The sequence below is a fragment of the Nicotiana tomentosiformis genome, chromosome 11 (assembly GCF_000390325.3).
Source record: "Nicotiana tomentosiformis chromosome 11, ASM39032v3, whole genome shotgun sequence".
NCBI lineage: Eukaryota > Viridiplantae > Streptophyta > Magnoliopsida > Solanales > Solanaceae > Nicotiana > Nicotiana tomentosiformis.
This window is the reverse complement of record NC_090822.1, coordinates 126,483,723-126,502,149: the sequence shown is the minus strand read 5'-3', so window position 1 is coordinate 126,502,149 and position 18,427 is coordinate 126,483,723. Positions and strand designations below refer to the sequence as shown.

General features: G+C 34.8%; 1 protein-coding gene and 3 non-coding genes across 4 annotated transcripts; all 4 read left to right on the top strand.

The window, feature by feature from the left end:
- Nucleotides 1-11,409: 11,409 nt before the first annotated feature.
- On the top strand, nucleotides 11,410-17,665 carry LOC104121522 (serine/arginine-rich SC35-like splicing factor SCL33). Its single transcript, XM_009633535.4, has 6 exons — nucleotides 11,410-11,556; nucleotides 14,719-14,884; nucleotides 15,266-15,343; nucleotides 16,271-16,438; nucleotides 16,790-16,915; nucleotides 17,199-17,665. Exons 2-6 carry the CDS (start codon nucleotides 14,739-14,741, stop codon nucleotides 17,476-17,478), a joined length of 798 nt encoding a protein of 265 aa, XP_009631830.1. The 5' UTR covers nucleotides 11,410-11,556; nucleotides 14,719-14,738; the 3' UTR covers nucleotides 17,479-17,665.
- On the top strand, nucleotides 13,255-13,333 carry LOC117273721 (small nucleolar RNA Z102/R77). The gene has a single exon (XR_004503748.1). It is a non-coding gene; the product is annotated as a small nucleolar RNA Z102/R77 (small nucleolar RNA).
- LOC117273722 (small nucleolar RNA Z102/R77) lies at nucleotides 13,789-13,866 on the top strand. Its single transcript, XR_004503749.1, has one exon. It is a non-coding gene; the product is annotated as a small nucleolar RNA Z102/R77 (small nucleolar RNA).
- LOC117273720 (small nucleolar RNA Z102/R77) lies at nucleotides 14,236-14,316 on the top strand. Its single transcript, XR_004503747.1, has one exon. It is a non-coding gene; the product is annotated as a small nucleolar RNA Z102/R77 (small nucleolar RNA).
- Nucleotides 17,666-18,427: the final 762 nt, after the last annotated feature.

The following is an 18,427-nucleotide window of genomic DNA, read 5'->3' as shown; positions in this document are numbered from 1 at the left end:
TCCAGCTACACCTGAATCTGTACACAAGGTGCAGGGAGTAACGTGTGTACGCCAACTCAGTAAGTAACAATAATAAATAAATACTGAGTAGTAGTGACTAGCAATAAAACATATAACGTTCATATCATGAAATCTCAGTAAAGTACAACATGCTTTAAAAATCAGTATTTGAATCAAATCATCTCGTTTACACCCGGTTCCAGTAAAAATCATTTAAAGATATTCTTCCAACAGTTTTTCAACCAAAGGCTCAATGCAAAGGTGAGCAAAAATGATGAAATCATAAACATCCCCTTGGGCAAAACATCACTCATGTACAGCCCCTCGGGCAAACCTCACAGTCACTATTGCCACTCGGGCATACCTCATAATTACTCATGCCTTCCAGTCACTCAGCACTCGGCACTCGACACTCGCATTCAGTAGGTACCTGCGCTCACTGGAGGGGTGTACAGACTCCGGAGGGGCTCCTTTAGCCCAAGCGCTATAATCTGCACGTACAACTCACGTGCTATAATAAAGTATGCTGCAGGCGGGCAACCCCGATCCACACTCATCCTCACAAATCAGGCCCTCGGCCTCACTCAGTCATAAACCTCTCAAGCCGCTCGGGAATTTCAGTTGCTACGGGACGGACCAAATCACAAATTCCCAATAGTGTACGCCCACACGCCCGTTACCTAGCATGTGTGTCACTAAAACTAGTAGAATGATACAAAATCTGAGGTTTTATACCCTCAAGATAAGATTTACAATCGTTACTTACCTCCAACCAGTCTAATATCTACACCGCAATGCTCTTGGCTCTGGACTCGGCCTCCAAATGCTCCAAATCTATTCACAATCAGTATAATACCATCAATATACGATAATGGAATGAATTCCACAAGAAAAACTACAAAATTAGTCCAAAACCCGAAATTGGCTCAAACCCGGCCCCCATGTCCACGTCTCGAAATCCGACAAAATTCACAAAACTAGAAAGCCCATTCACTCACGAGTCTAACCATACCAAATTCATCAAAATCCGACATCGTTTGGTCCTTCAAATCCTTAAATTACTTTTCAAAATTTCCAAACCCTAACCCCTCATTTTCACTAATTACCATGATTAAAATAACGGGAATTCACCATAGATACAAGTATTAGGGCTCAAGTAACTTACCTCAACGAAATCCCCATGATTCCCTCTTCAAACCCTTCCAAAAACTCCAAAAACCAAGTTGAAATTGTGAAAAATGACCAAAGTTCGCGAAGGGTTCTATTTATGGTTTCTGCCTAGAAATTCCGCAAATGCGGACCCTTTCTCGCACCTGCGCTTCCGCATCTACGGACAAAGGTGCGCACCTGCGCATTCCACTTAGCTGACCAGACTTGCACTTGCGGCAGTCTCCTCGCACCTGCGAGCCCCCAGACGCGACCCATTCTTCGCATCTGCCAACTTTTCCACATCTGCGAGCCTTCCATGCAACTGTGATCATCGCACCTACGGTTCCCAATCCGCAGGTGCGGACACACCAGAACAGCAGCTCCAGCTGTATTTTTCTAACTTTATCAAATCCGTTAACCACCCGGAATCACCCCGAGGCCCTCGGGGCCTCAGCCAAAAATACCAACAAGTCATATATTAACATACCAACTTAGTCGAAGCTTCGAATCACTCAAAACAACATCAAAGCATCAAATTACCCTCGAATTCAAGCGTAAGAACTTCTAAATTTCCAAATTCGGCAACCGATGCCAAAACCAACCAAACCACATCCGAATGACCTCAAATTTTGCACACACGTCACAAATGACACTACAAACCTATTCCAACTTCCGGAATTCTATTCCGACCCCGATATCAAATTTTCCACTGCCGACCGGAATTCGCCAAATTTCCAATTTCGTCAATTCAAGCCTAATTCTACCACGGGCCTCCAAATCACATTCCGGATGCACTTCTTAGTCCAAAATCATCTAACGGAGCTAACAAAACCATCATAATTCAAATCCGAGATCGTTTACACATAGGTCAACATCCGGTTGACTTTTTCAACTTAAGTTTCTACTTAAGAGACTAAGTATCTCAATTCACTCTTAAACCACTCTGGTCCCGAACCAACTAACCCAATACAACATAATATAGCTGAATAATACAAAAATAAGTAGAAATGGGGAAAACGTAGTTATAACTCTCGAAACGACCGGCCGGGTCGTTACAGGTGGCTTACAGGCTTGCGTTGCCACCGGGGTTATCATTAGTTCATCCGGTGTTCCATGTGTCCATGCTTCAAAAGTATCACGATGATTCGTCCCATATGTTAGATTTTAGCTCTGTCCAGTTGGACAAGGATTTGACTTACGAGGAGGAGTCAATGGCTATTCTAGCCTAGCAGGTTCGCCAGTTGAGATCAAAGAGCTATCCTTCAGTTCGAGTGCAGTGGAGAGGTCAGCCCGTCGAGGCAGCCACTTGGGAGTCCTAGTCAGACATGTGGAGTAGATATCCACATCTTTTCACCAGCTCAGGTACTTTTCTTTGTCCGTTCGAGGACGAGCGGTTATTTTAGAGGTGGAGAATGTGATGACCCGATAGATCATCCTATATTTTTAACCTAATTATGCATTTTGAGGTCTTAAAAACCTCATCTTAGCCTTCCTTGATTTGTGTGCGATGTCCGAGTGTTCTTCCGGAAGGCTTATATGTTAAAAACTGATAAAAGAGAATTTTTACCTTAAAAAATCAATTTAAGTTGACTTCGGTCAGCATTTTTAGCAAACAGACCCGGATACATATTTTAACGATTCCAGTAGGTCCGTATCGTAATTTGGGACCTGGGCATATACCCGAAATCGAATTCCGAGATCCCTAGCTCGAGATATGGATTTTTGATGAAAAATTAAAAGTTTGGAAGTTTAAGGATTTTTAGAATTGACTGATGTTTGGTCATGTTGATACCGGGTCCGTATTTTGGTTCTTGATCACGGTACAGGTCCACTATAATATTTAAGACTTGTGTGTGAAATTTGGTGAGAAACGGAGTTGGTTTGACGTGATTCGGGCGTCCGGTTCTGAAAATAGAAGTTTTAAAGTTTTCTTGAAAATTTCATTTGATTTGGTGTTCAATTCGTAGCTCTAGGTATTATTTTGGCGATTTGATCACACAAGCGAGTTCGTATGATGTTTTAGGACTTGCGTGCATGTTTGGTTTGGAGCCCCGAAGGCTCGGGTGAGTTTCGGATAGGCTTTAGGGTGTTTTGTACTTAGAAAAATTTAGTTTTTCTGCAGTTTCAGATGCCTTCTAGTTTCCTTCTTTGCGTTCACGAAGGCACTCTCGCGAACGCGAAGTAGAAACTGGAATGGCTGGGTTTTTCTTCTTTGCGAACCTGAAGGCTGGGTCGCGAACGCGGAGCGATGAGGGCTTTATCCTTCGCGAATGCGACCAGCTCAACACGAACGCGTAGTGTTTGGGACCTGGGGGAGGGAGTCAGTCACTCTTCATCGCGAACGCGAGCAAGGACTCGCGAACGCGATAAGAGTTTCGAGATTGCATAAGCTTGGCAACCTCTGCTCTTCGCGAACGCGACAGTGTACTTGCGAATGCGATGAACACTGTCGCCCAGCTATTAAACAGTCCCATTACGGGACTTAAGCCATTCTTTTAACTTTTCAAAAGCCAAACGGCCTAGAGACAATTCTCCCAAGCAAAATTTTTTCCCAAAGTGTTGGTAAGTGATTCTAAACCATTTTTTTTCAATTACCTATTACATTTCATGAATTTCCAACCTAAAATCTAGGATTTCCATGGTAGAAATTGGGGGTTTAGGTAGAATTAGGGATTTTTGGGAAATTGGGATTTAGATCTCAAATTGAGGTCAGATTCCAAAACTAATTGCATATTCGGGCTTGGGGTGAATGGGTAAATGGATTATGGTCCGAGCTTCGGGTTTTGACCAAGCGGGCCTGGGTCGATTTTTGACTTTTTTGGGGAAAGTTTAGGAAATCTAAATCTATGGAATATAATTGATTCCTTTAGCAATATTTGATATTATTGAGCTGTTTTTGAATAGATACGAGTGGTTTGGAGGTGGATTCTAGAAGAAAAGTTGTGATTGAGTATTGAGTGGCCTTCAGAGTGAGGTAAGTGTCGTGGTTAAGCTTGGCTTGAGGGATTAGGCATTATTCGCTTATTTGCTACGTGTTTGTATGTTGAGTACAATGTATAGGTGAGGTGACGAGTACCTATGAGTTGTTGTCGAGTCATAACATGCGAGTGAGTCTTATTATTGTAATCGTGGTATTCTTGATCATATTGTTCATGATTAGACTAGCTATTCGCTATATTGAACAACTCTTATTATGTGTCACGAAAATTGGTATTGATTGGGTATTGACTCAAAGTTGAAGTTAGTAACGTGGAATTGAATGTTGAAGTAAGACTTGTTCTTGATATTTCTATCTCCATGTTATTATTGTTCATTGTCTTGGTGAGGGAGAGTGTTAAAGTACGAAGGGTGATGTCGCACAATATTTTGTGAGTGAGTGATAATGCACGAAGGGTGATATCATACCATGTTATGAGAAAGAGTTAATGCACGAAGGGTGATGCTGTGCCGTTTCTATTGTTTCTTATGGTGAGGTTGAGAGTAAAAGCACGAAGGGTGATGTCGTGCACTTTCCTTTACTGTGTTTACTTGTTTATTTTTGTTAAAGATATATCGATTGATCATGTTCTCATTCCTGTTGTGATTCATTGCCATGTAATCCCCTCAGCAAGTCCCCTTCCCAATATTTCTTGCCTTGCTTCTTTAGTTGTTGTTATTGTTGTATATATTGATATATATATATATATATATTGCACAGGTTTATCTGTAGATGTCTTGTCCTAGCCTCGTCACTACTTCGCCGAGGTTAGACTCGACACTTACCAGTACCTGGGGTCGGTTGTACTGATACTGCACTCTGCACTTTCTGTGTAGATTTTGGTACCAGACCGAGTTGACCCGAGTCTAGTTGCTGGCTTGATCTGTTTGGAGAACCAAGGTAGTCCTGTTGGCGTCCGCAGGCCCTGGCGTCCCCTTCTGTACATTTCCTTTACTGTTTCATTTGTATCGTAAACAGTTGTACTTCCTTCAGATACCTTACTTGTAGCTAAATCTTAGTAGTTTGTGGATTGTGACACCAGTTTCTCGGTAGTACTGTATAAGCATTAAAGTTGTTATGGATTTCCGCGCTTTTCTTTTTACCTTGTTATACCTTATTTACTGTTAATTATTGAAATGTACAAGAATTTGGCTTTAAAATCTCTATCGTTAGCTTGCCTAGTAAGTAAAATGTTAGGCGCCATCACGGTCCTGACGGTGGAAATTTTGGGTCGTGATAGTTACATAATTATGTATTATAGTTTAAAAGTATTTAATGTAATGGTAACTTAACGAACACTTCTTTGTGGACAATATTTTTGTGTGTATGTTTCTTACTAATGCTTTGGTTGTTCTACCTTAACCAGAACTCTTGTTGTCGATCTTGATATCTCTCTTGAAAGTACAACATACAATTGTTCATGCAAAAAAATATATTGCGGTAAATATAGTCCAATATTTAGAATGTTTGTTCTTATACTTTATTTATTATATTTTGCAAAACATAAACATACTAAAAATTATTTTCACACAAATTTAAAAGGATATTCCTTAGTTTCGGAAGACGAAAGTCGAATTTAGGGATAAGAATATACTTAGAAGCATATTGACCAGTATCATAATTTTTGCATGTATGACGTTATTGTTGAAACTTTTATATACCATCTATATGCTATTACATAAGTTATTCGGCGTATCTATATTTTTCAGTAGCATGACAAACATACTTTTCTTCAAAATTAACCTATATACAATGGAAAATCAATTTTAACTTAGTCTATTATATATACGGTGATACTAACATACGTAAGAAATAATAAACTTGACAACAAACATATAAGGTAGAAGGCTATTTGGTATTAAAGTATTTAAGTATTCTTCTTGGTAGTAATTATTGTCTTATTGGTATTATTTTCTGTTGAGTCAAAAACTGAAAAATACTTTATTTTTACTATAAATTTTTGCAATCAACATTTACTTAGTTGATCAACATATTCATTTATGCTAGCTAAGATATCTTTTTAATTGTATCATGTGATTTGTACAAATTACGTTTTAATCTAATGATAGAAATATTTCTCTTATTAAATGCACTACCATCACCATTGAGATTGATAACCAAGAGTTCAAAAGAACTAAATTATCTTTTATTGGATGCTCTTCTTTGTTTTCGACACGAAGCAAGAAGATACTAAATACTGGATACGTTCTTACTTTATATTTCTTGTTAGTTTAATCTTTTTCATTTAAGGCCAGAAGTATAACTTTGGCAAGCCAGCTTTTACAGTCTTTGCTTTTGTCAATTTTAGAACTATGGGTAGTACTTGACATAAATTACCTCCAAACCATTAAGTTTTCATCAAACGGTTCATTGATATCCAATATATCTCTAGAACTCCGGGCAATTATTTCGATCGTTTTATACTTAGCCATAAGTGCTTCATCCCATATTATCAATTTTGTTTTCCTTATAAATTTAGCACCATTGTTCTGTTTTGATATATTTGTGGTGGTTATTTAAGTTGTTTGAAAAGGTACATCAAATCAAAAGTGGGTGGCCTCACAATAAAATCGTTGTTGGTACACCACTTGCTATTATTGCTAACAGTGTCATGCCTCTTGATATGATATTTGCAAGTAATGCATGACATAGAAATATTATTTTGATTCCGCCGGAGGCATCTACAAAGAATAATCCCATTATACCAGAGTTGACTCTTTATAATATAGTCTTGTAAGTTTGTTCTTGATTAGGATTTAACTTTGATTGTGCTCCCTCACACACTTGTATAGCATTTTGATTCTTAGTAATGTACTAACCTTCTTACTTTGTGTTCTAACGCTCTTTTTATGTAATAAATTTATATACTCTACAATTGTTTTTAACTTGAAGAAGAATTTTACTCCTATGATGAATTTTAAAAATAATTGAAATAGATTCTCTTGCTAAATAATTAAGTAAATATTTAATTATTTGGTTTTAACATAAAAAATAATTTATTCTATGTTGATTTAGTTCTTAATATTAGTTCATCTCTTGTTTTGAATATTTAATCTTGATTATAATTTTATCTACCTTAAATTTTATTTTCAAAGAGTAAAAGATTGATATGGCATTTCACTTTTAGATCGTTATGTTTGTAGAATTATTAGTGGTATTGACTCTTACCAACCATTTTTTTCTCTTTCTCACACATTAATATTCTTAAATATTTTCTTAGTTGTTGTTTGATAATTGGGTATTTTTCAATATTACAGGAAAAATTTGTTTAAAAAATATTATTTAAGTAAAAATAAATTCAAATATAATATAAAAATATATTATCATGGGGGTACTTTTTTCTCAATTTCAACACTTTATGCAGTTAATATAATATTTTTTAATTGTTTTATGGTATTAAACATTATGGAGTGGTAATGTATTGTCAATACGGATGATTCTTATAAAATTAATTTTATTAAACCTCCATACATATTTTTAATAAGAATTTAATAGACAAAATTTTATTAATTTTAAATTATTAAATATTAATAATTAGCATGGAAGGTATTGTATTCCAAAAAATAGGTTGTTACAGTTACGTCCTTTCCCTGTGAGTTCTTTTGCTTAATATTTTAGGGCTATTTTGGTATATTAATATTGTATTTATATTTTTATAATAATATAGGCTCTCATTTTTCTAAATGGATTTGTATAGTATAATACATTCTCAAATTTTAATTAGTAATAGGACATTATAATTAGTTTTCAAATTAAATTAGTAATATGAATTTTTAAGAAGTATATCCTAAAAGTTATAGGATTACATGACTAAAGATATTTACTTATTCAATTTTATATGAATTAGACAGCCCGAAAGTAATTATACTAATAGGATTCCTAAAGGTAATCATGTAGGATTCCTAACGTGTAGTATTATGTCCTAAAACTAATAGGATTATAAGGCTAATATCTACCATTCAGGTTATGTCCTTTTATTATGAGTTATTATGCGTAATATTATAAGGTTATTTTTGTAAACCGACATTGTATTCATGCTTTTATAATAACTAGGCTCTATGTTCGTGCGATGTACGAAATATCTTGTGCCAAAAATTATAAACTTCCGATCTTGCATCTAATCAAGCGGCTTCGCTCCATTACAACTTGCTCCAGTAGTTGTTAATGTAAGTCTAATTTATCGACATGTATTTTTGTAAATTCAAAAGGCTGAAACTTGATTTGGTTTATTATCTATTATTCGGCTTAAATCTCTTTTAATGATAAGATAAAAAAAAAAGTTTAAAATATGTGCTACAAGATACCCATCAGCATCATGTCTTCTATTCCCACGAAATCAAAAAGCATTCCATCATGTCTTCTATTCCCATTGATCTCTTAGGTTGTGATACCAATTAATATAAAAAGTTCAAAATGATAATGTCCAAGAGAATTTGACAAATATCATATTTGTAGGGTCGGCGTATGTGTAGTTTAAACCGAAAAGAAATTTCAGACTTAGGTTATTTACATATTTATCCTTAACTAAAGGTCGACTAATGTTTGAGAAATATTTTTAGATAATAAAATTTTATCAAACATAAACTACTTGAGAAAAAGTCAGTAACAAAGAAGAAAAAAAGATCAATACTTCGTCTATTGTCATACCAATTAATATAGTCCAAACTCAAGGTTAAAAGGAATAGTTCAAACCGATAAAGTCTCAAATGAATTTTACCCAAAATCAACTTTGTAAGTCGACATATGTGTAGTTTAAATCGAAAAAGAATTCTAGTCTTGGGCGATTTACAATTATATCCTTGAATTGTACAAATACTAAGGTCATAAAAGTCGATTAATATTTTGAGGATATTTTAGTCGTTTAACATTTAGCATAAATTATTTGTGCTTTTATAACAATATAGATAGATATAGATAGATAGATAGATATATAGATAGATATACATGGAGTGCACGAAATCAAGCACATTAGACCAATCAAGAAGGCCCATGTTGAAACTAGGCCCATATGCTTATTAGAGGTAATTAAGAAAGAGATCTTTATGCAAATAGCCTGCCTAATTCATAGTGTATACTTTGTAGCCGATACATATAAATTATATATTTGTTATACACATATCATATCATACATTATTCTATCATGTTAAGTTTAAGCGGTTAAGTAAACGATTATTTAGATTAATTATGCATTAAGAAAAGTCTTTCTTATCTACGTGTCAATAGTAAGGAAGGCCCATATGAAATATGGCCCAACATGTCTAGGAGAGCTCTCGACATATTTACCCAATCCAAAGGCAACAAAGCCCGATACTGATCCAAGACAAAGTTATCATGTTGGATTCATTTCTTTCACTTTAGAAAAAGGCAATTTATATGTATCGTTTTTGTGAGATGCTTTTCAAACTATGGTTGTCATGGGGGTGTTCGTCGGTCGGTACAGTACGATATTTAAATATTTTGGTTCGGTATTTTTAGTATTCAATTTTTTAAAATATTATACCAATATCGTACCTAATTAAATTCGGTATGGTTCAGTTTTTCTCCTTTCCGTTTTGGTTTATTTGGTTTGGTAACTTCGATTTATTCGGTTTGAATACTAGATAGTGCATGGAATCATAGACTGTAATATTCTTAATTAAAATAGTTAATATGCAAAACTAAAAATATTTTTTGACAAAAGTTTTATCCAAAACCAGCAAATATCAACCCATAGAGAGAAAACTGTACATAAAGGAATAAATTTGATTATTATAAATGTCTTATTACTTGCTTAGAGCTAATTGATGAGTTTCGAGAATAAAGAAAAGTAAAATTTTCGATTTTTTATTTTTATGTTATAATTAATAATATGTGTATTGTGTAATATAATATATATTTTGTTATTCAGTATCGGTATTTCAGTATTTATTTTTAAAATACCATACCTAATACCAATATTTTAAAAAACTTAAACCAAATTCTATACCGAATACCAAATACTAAATTTTTTGATTTCGGTATAGTAATTCGGTATTTACCAAATTATGCACAGCCCTAATTCTCATTATATCATGCAATAAAAAAAACTCGTTTGTAGAAGAAAAATAATGCAAGAAAACAAAATATTTTGCTTAAAAATATGAGTAGTTCAAGTGGCAAACATTGTTAGACTTATCACTTAGGCCACAAGCTCGAGCCATGCGAATTAAGCTTGGTATAAAAAAGGGATAGAGGAACAAACCTTTTTCCTTGAGTTTCGATGATTGTAGTTGATCCTAAAAGTTAGGCTATCTCCAACCTTGACTCCATTTTCTCCTTCAAAATGGAGTAAAGTTACTCCAATCATTACTCCATTTTTTATTCAAAAAAAAAAAATCTATTTTATATTCTTCTCTCTCTTCAATATTATATTATTATTTTTTATTTAAATTTTATTTTCTTATTTCTATTAAAGAAATTTTATCTTTTTTTCTTTTTTACATATTCATCACATATAATTTAATATAAAATTAGTTTATACCATAAATTTTTAAATAATATCATTTGTAAGCAAATATTATAGATTATATATATATTAACGGATAATTCAAATAAAAGTGAAATAATTAAGATACAAGATAATTAAATATATATTATATTATGGTAAAATTCGTATTAAATATTACATAAATATTCAACTTCCACCTATAGTATGCTCTCATAAATGATTTATTAATGCATTACGAAGTACAAAATGAGCGTCTTTGTCCTTAATTTTTTTGTGTCGAGCTAATTGCTCAAATTGGTGATTTTCATCTACTACCATTTTTACCGTTGGAGGTGGACATTCCCAATAAAATTAACTTATAATTTTACATAAAAATAATAAATGCACGAAAATTAATTTATCAAAATTATACGCCAAAGCAAAGATGTAAAATTAATATTCTAAAGATATTATATAAAGATAATTAAGTATATATAAAGAGATAAATTAAAAGAATTAAATAATAAAAATAATAATAAAATAATGATAAATAGTAATGGAGGAGATGAATATTGTCACTCCAAATTTGGAGTAACACTATTCATCTCTTATTTTGGGGACAAAAATGGAGGAGTATTGAAGCCATATTTTGGCAAAAAAAGGCTGCATTATGGAGAAATGGAGGAGGTTTGGAGATGCGCTTAATCGAGAGAGGTTTTTCGATTATATTTTAAAAAAAGACCCCCCCCCAAAAAAAAACTAGTTCAAAAGAGGGGTTGTGTGTACACATAATAAAACCTATGGGGTACAAAACCTATTTTCACGAAAGTTGGAGACCAAGAAAGGAAATATAGACAACGTTATATACCCGGCTCTCTCCTCTCCGGCCAGTGCGAATCTGTTTGCCCTAATTAACCTTCAAAAGGGTGCAAACTTAAACTTCATCCGCCGTCTACAATTCAAATAATTTCTTCTTTCATTATAGGTATAAAAAAAATTCTCTCTTTCTATTATATATAAATTGTTTATTCTAGCTAGGGTTTGTGAAAAGTATAATTGGTTTTTATGAATCTTCGTGTTCTAGGGTTTTGAATTTTTTCATTTTGCTTCGGGTTTTTGGTATTAATTATTGTTTTATATTGTGGATCTGCGTTAGATTTTTGTTAGTGTTTGGATGATTGAAAGTTAGGCGTTTTATTGGAATGTTTTGTCAACGGAAAGGGTAACGTTTGGATTTTGTTGGGTGAAAATTTGTATTTTGGGTGTGTTTAATGTTGGGAAATTATTGTTAGGTGTTTGAAACTATAGGATCTCTTTTCATGAAAAATTTAGGGTCTTAATATTGCTGCTTTTTTGAATTTTGCTTTTATTTAATTGCTTTGTGATGTGTGTCTGAGCTGAAATTGGTTTTGGGGGGTTTTAGTAGTTGAAAGAGTGGGATTTTTATGCTGAAATAATCTGAAGGGGAAGGGCTAAATCTACTATATGTTCTGTTCTGTTGATAGTATTAGCTTTACTTGGACCTGCATAGTGAGTCTTTTTGGTATTGAGATTTTAGAGATTGTACTTAGCTGAGCTAGTATTTGTTTTTATGCATTTCAGCTATTCCTATAAGTTTCGGAATCTGTTGCTGGGAATGATGGGGACGCTAACTGGCGCATTGAGCAACCTCTCAAGCAACCACCAGAGGTTGAGGTTGCTCAATGCGTCAGTCAACGTCCTCATCATTCACGAGCTTGTACTTAGCTGGGGATAGCTAAACTTGCCTCTACTAGCTGGTGTCTCCTTAATATTTCTGTGGAAGCCACCATTTATGTCTTGTAATCATTGAGTATACTTAAACCACATGCATATTGCTTTTATTGAGAAACTTAATTCATGCTTGTTTGGATTTTTAAACTTTTGTTAAGTTCTATATCTTAAGTGCACTTTTTAGTGTTTTCACTAGTTTTTCTTATATGTGATGTTGGGCCTTTTTAAATTGTAATCTTTCTTGGTTTTTGGTTGATGAATACTTTATGGGTTTTGGAGAAGGATATGACGATCGTTATGACTTGGAATGCTGAGATGACAGCAACTTATATTGTATTCGTACTGGCTGATCATTTCTTCAACTACCCAAATTGTTTTTTTTTTTTTTGTGGTTTTAAACTGGCTAGAAAATCATGAGTTCCAGGGAGCTTGCGGTGATTTTTTTTTTTTGTATGAATTCGACTATCAAATTGTGGTGAAACCAAATTGTTTTTCTTTTGGTTTTAAACTGGCTAGAAAATCATGAGTTCCAGGGAGCTTGTGGTGAAATCTTTTTTTGTATGAATTTGACTATCAACTTTTTTATTTGTTTTCATTTCACTTCTATGCTTTGCATTTATTCCCCAACTTATAATCTATTATAAGACTTTAGATCTTGAGCTTCATGTTTATTTTTGGTCCAAAGTCTTATATTTTATACTGAAGAGAACGAGATGATGAATAATGTATTATCATGATTGCTGTATGATGCCATTCATCATGTATTCGTACTGGCTGATCGTTCTAGAATTATCTGGTTATAGGGTGCTTGTTTTAAAAAATAAATTGGTTTACATTGATCTCGGGTGTGAAATCTTGAAATATGGTTTTACATCTGAAACCATTTCACTTGGGTTTACTTCATACATTCTGGACCATACAGTATCATGGAGAATGAGATGATGAATGTTATACGGTTTGATAGCTGATATGATGGCAGATTATCATGTATTAGCTCTAGCTGATCATTCTCTGTGGTGCGCCTTCAACTGGTTCTACACTTGTGTGCTAAGTAGACTTGTTATTGAATTTATTTGACTGGATACATTGTGTGTGTAGCAATGTCTGTTCTCTATTTTTGTTTCAACTTTGACATTTTCTCATCCTGATAATGAAGTCCAGAAGGTAATTTTTATCATGTTGACGTACTATCTTAAAGGCTGTCTTTGCTTTCTTTTAAAGCCCGATGGCCCTTTCGATTCTCTTCTATAGAAGAAGATACTGTAGGGAGTACAGAGGGTCGCCTTTTTTCATCAGAAGGTGCTATCCCTGTCCCATTAATGCTCCCTTCTTTGCTTTTATTTATAAAATATTATCTAGGGTCAATTTTCAATCTTGTGCATCTATATATTCGGCAAGGTAGAACCAAATCAGGACATCAAGAGAAGTCTGACTTTTTTTTTGGGTTTTATTATTTGTGGTTGGAGAATGATATGATGAACTTCATACAAGTGATTGCTTATATGATAGCACTTTATCAAGTATTAGCTCTAGCTGATCATTCTCGTTTGATTCCACACGAATTTTGTTGCTCTATTCTGTTTTCTATCATGTTATTCAATTCAAAAATTTCTTAATTTTTTGCCTTCTTGTTTCTACCAATCTGAGAGAAACTATCGGGCCTGTCTTGTCCTCTTTTCTTTTGTGTTGACGTCAATAGGGATTTTCTAAAGTACAATAATATTAGTATTCACAGTTGGTGTATGTGAGAGTGAGGGTAGATAGGTAATGTTTACAGTACCTAAATTCTACCTTGATTTTATTTGTTAAATATTATCTAGGGTCAAAAGCTCCTGCCTCGTGCACCTAGCAGAACGATGGAGAGCTTATGTAGAAATTTGAATTTTCGTTGGTTTTATTATTTGTGGTTGGAGAATGAGATGAAGATGAATATCATACGAGTGATTGCTGATATGATAGCACTTTATCATGTATTAGCTCTAGCTGATCATTCTCTTTCCATTCCGCACCAATTCCATAAAGTTATCTAATTTTGTAATTTTGATACTCTTGGACTTAACGTTGTTTTGCCTCCTTTTTTTTTCTACCCATCTAAAAGGAATTGTTGGGCCTCTGTTGTCCTCTTTTCTTTTGTTCTGGTTTGCGTCAATAGTAGTTTTGTAAGGTGGAATGTTATCAAACTTAGTGTATGTGAGAATGATAGTAGATATGTAGTGTTTACAGTAACTCCTCTGTTGAATATGGATTGATAATCTGAGTAGACATTCTCTTTTCTCTGGTCTTTTCTTATCATCCCTTTCTTTTGGATCCTGGAGTGTGTGGTTTATGCATTGTTTGATACCATGACATTTATGTTTGTGTAAGAGTTTCCTCACTCTTTTTAAACTGTGGACAGTTCATATCAGATTTGCTGCAATGAGGAGACGGAGTTACAGCCCATCTCCACCGCGAGGTTATAGCAGGAGAGGCGGGAGGAGCCCGAGCCCCAGGGGTCGTTATGGTGGTCGTAGCAGAGATGCTCCGACTAGTCTCTTAGTTCGAAATCTTCGCCATGATTGTCGGTATGCACTAATGACTGTCTTTTTCAAACGTTTAATGAGCTAGACATGAAGCATGCTATACTTTGTTTTCTTTCTGCAAAACCAGAACTGAACCGTTTTGTCAGTTTCAAGTAATTTTGTACCTGTAGTGGATCACATAGACATTGCATTTTATTAGAAATTGCTCAGATGATTCCTATCTTGAGGAACAGCTGGTGGGGGAGAGGGTGAGATGGTAAATATTTCAATAGCAGAGATGGCATTGAAGACTTTAACATTATGAGCTTCAGTAATTATATTTTTAGAGCACTCTGAGCTACTTACGTTTACCTGTTCCGTGTGTGTGTGTATATGTATATATGTATAACTTGCTATACCACTCACTTTACTGCTTGTATGCAGGCCAGAAGACCTAAGAAGGCCGTTCGGGCAATTTGGGCCTGTCAAGGACATTTATTTGCCCAGGGACTACTACACTGGGTGAGCTTGATTTGCATGCGATCTATTCATCTACTAAACTTTTCCCCTTATAAAAGAAGAAAGAGAAACTGAGCAGAAAGCATACCCCTCTCTCTCTGTCTCCAAAAAATAGAAAAAGACCTATCTTTATGGTCAAGCTCTTTCCTGTCATAAGTTGCAATTTTATATTTTAGTTTTGAGAAGCTGACACCGCTCCCTACCTTCCCCCAGCCCCCAAAGTTCTAGTCTAAATTTCATTTTTGGTGAATCCGTACTGTATTTCTAATTTGAGATTCTTTTGTTTACTCTTTTTGTTATGTCAAGTTGGGTTGTGCTTTATTATTAAAATTGATGAGATTTAGCAGCGAAACTTAGAGAGTTTTGAAGACTTCAATCAAGTAGTAAGAGGTTTGTTGACACATTGAAGTAGTAAAGAGCAATCAAGTAGTAAGAGTTGAAGGTGATGTTAATGGTAGTGAAGATTTGAAGGAATTTGGATTTGAATACAATGTGAAGATTTCAAGATTTCAAGTCTTGAAGAAATTCAAGTCAATCTTTAAACTGATACATTCAAGGTCAGCAGCCATGTGCTTGCTTTATGTGCTTATGAAGACATTATTTTAGTAGGATTATTTTTACTACTGTTGTTTTGTGGCTGTTTTGAAGTCTTGGTACTCCGTAGGCTAGTCCTTTACTTTCTTTATTGTATCTTTCTTAGAATCTTGGGTCCTGATAATTGTTCTTTTTGGGGTGAGACTGAAGCTCCCAATCTAAGTGTTTGGCAATTTGGAACGTAAAACCTGGTCAGATTTATATTCTGACTTGGTTTTACTTTTCGAGCAGCCCCAGAGAGCTGTAGCTATGGTTGATGTGCAGAACTCCATACGGCAGCTTATAGAATCTCAAGTTTTCTAACTTTCTTCATTTGTTCCCACATCCTTTGCACAGTCAACCACGTGGCTTTGGATTTGTCCAGTTTGTGGATCCTGCTGATGCTGCAGAAGCTAAATATCAGATGGATGGGCAGGGTTTTCAAGGTCGGCAACTGACTGTGGTTTTTGCTGAGGAAAACAGGAAAAAGCCAACTGAAATGAGAGCTAGGGAACGTAGTGGAAGGTAATACTTTCTATTTCATTTGCTTACATCATATTAGCCCATTTAATTTCTGTCTTGGGTATCCAGAATTTGGTTGCTACTCAGTGGACAACTACTTGAATCTTGGTTGTCCTCCATTTATGGCGTTGAGCATAGTGTCCGAAAGTAAATATCTGGTAGTTTAAAGATTAGTGATTTGGTGCTAGGCAATAATCTACCTCACATTTCCTGTTTCCTATATTTTGGTCATTCTAGTTAGCATTCCTCCATTTTAAATCAAATGATTAAATGATGATAGATGTGATTCTTGAATTGATTGGGTTGATTGTTTTGCATTTTAATGTTTGTCCATTTAACTTGATTTTCTTGTAGTGGTAGGAGCCGCAGCTATGATCGGAGACGGTACTCACCTCAATATTCCAGATCTCCACCTCCACGTTACGCAAGGTCACGATCCCGCAGCCGTGGCTATATTCCTAAAAGGAGGCAGTACTCTAGGTATGCCAGAGTATTATTTTATGTTTATTGTACGTTTATGTTGTATTAAATCCTTGGTGTAACTAAAGGTGCTCTAGGTCTTTAATTACATGTGTGCATCCAACAACCAACCAAGGTGTTAGCCTATCTGCTGATGTTAACTTCAATTTTGTGCATCATTGCATGTTGCTTGGCTTATATTATCACTTGGGTTGCTTTTTGTGCGAAAAATTATATTTTAGATTTTTGTTCAAATCCAAATTTCCATCTTTTTGTTAATGATGATTTACTCCTCACTTTGCAGGTCTGTTTCACCTGAAGAGAAAAGATACAACCGTGAGAGATCATACTCGCATTCCCCTGCAGGGGACATTTCTCCACCGTATAATGGCTCAAGGAGTCGCAGTCAAACTCCAGTCAGAGAGCATTCACCATATGATGATGGTCGAAGGAGCCGCAGCAGAAGTCCAGTTAAGGAGCGTTCTCCGGTTAGGGGTCACAGCAGGAGCCCCAGTCGCAGCAGGAGCCCAGATGACGTTCGTTACTCGAGGGATCCAGATCATGACGTGTCTCCACAACACTGAGCTATCTCTTGGAGATCAATGCTGTAGTAGTTTGAATCACTTTCTAGTTGTATGGCTCTTTGCTGTTTCTTTGTCTATGCCCGAGTAAAATATAGTTGGTATTGGCTTGTCGTGTGTAGTAGACAACATGAATTCTGATTGGCTATGACATTGAACGATTTCTAGAAGTGGTTGATTATGCTTGTTACTGTTGAGTTTAGGCATGTTTTTGAGAGCCAATGATTTCTAATTCAGTTGGTTTTATGAGTATTATAAATGTTCTTTTTACTACATATAAAGTAAGTTCAATATGCTATCTTTCAGGGTAAGACGTAGGATTGGTAAATATAAGATATATTCTCCTACTTTGCTCCTAAGTTTGAGAAAGACAATGATTTAATCCTCACTTCCCAACTGTCAGCCTTTGTATGCCTGGACAAAGTGCAAACATTTGACCAAATGAATGACTTCAATCCTATTATCCAATCCAATCTTGCAAATACATTAAAATAAATTTACATGTATATTTTTACGCTTAAACTCTATTTGCTTTTCCTATGTTTTTTAAGTAGATACGTTATAGACTCTATTTCCTTGTTGGAAGAACACTTCGTATATTACCAATGTTTTAAATTGAGCTATCTATTTCACTAAGGGCTAGTTTGGTTTGAGGGATAATTAATATCGGGTTAAATTTGAGGTGAGTTTATCCTATATTTGTTTGGGATAAAATTATAATATAACTAAATCTGATTAGTTATTCTGAGACGGTAGTATTTTTTTATTCCTATGAAAAGGTAAAATAACTACACTCGAAATAATTAATAATGAAATAACTTTTCTGTTAAACAACTAAAGTCATAAGCGCGTTGATAGATAAAGTTGTCCTGAAGTTCCACTCTTTACACTTGTGAGAAGGGTAAATTTCATTTAAAAAATAAATGAAAGCGAACTTTCTCGGAATGACATA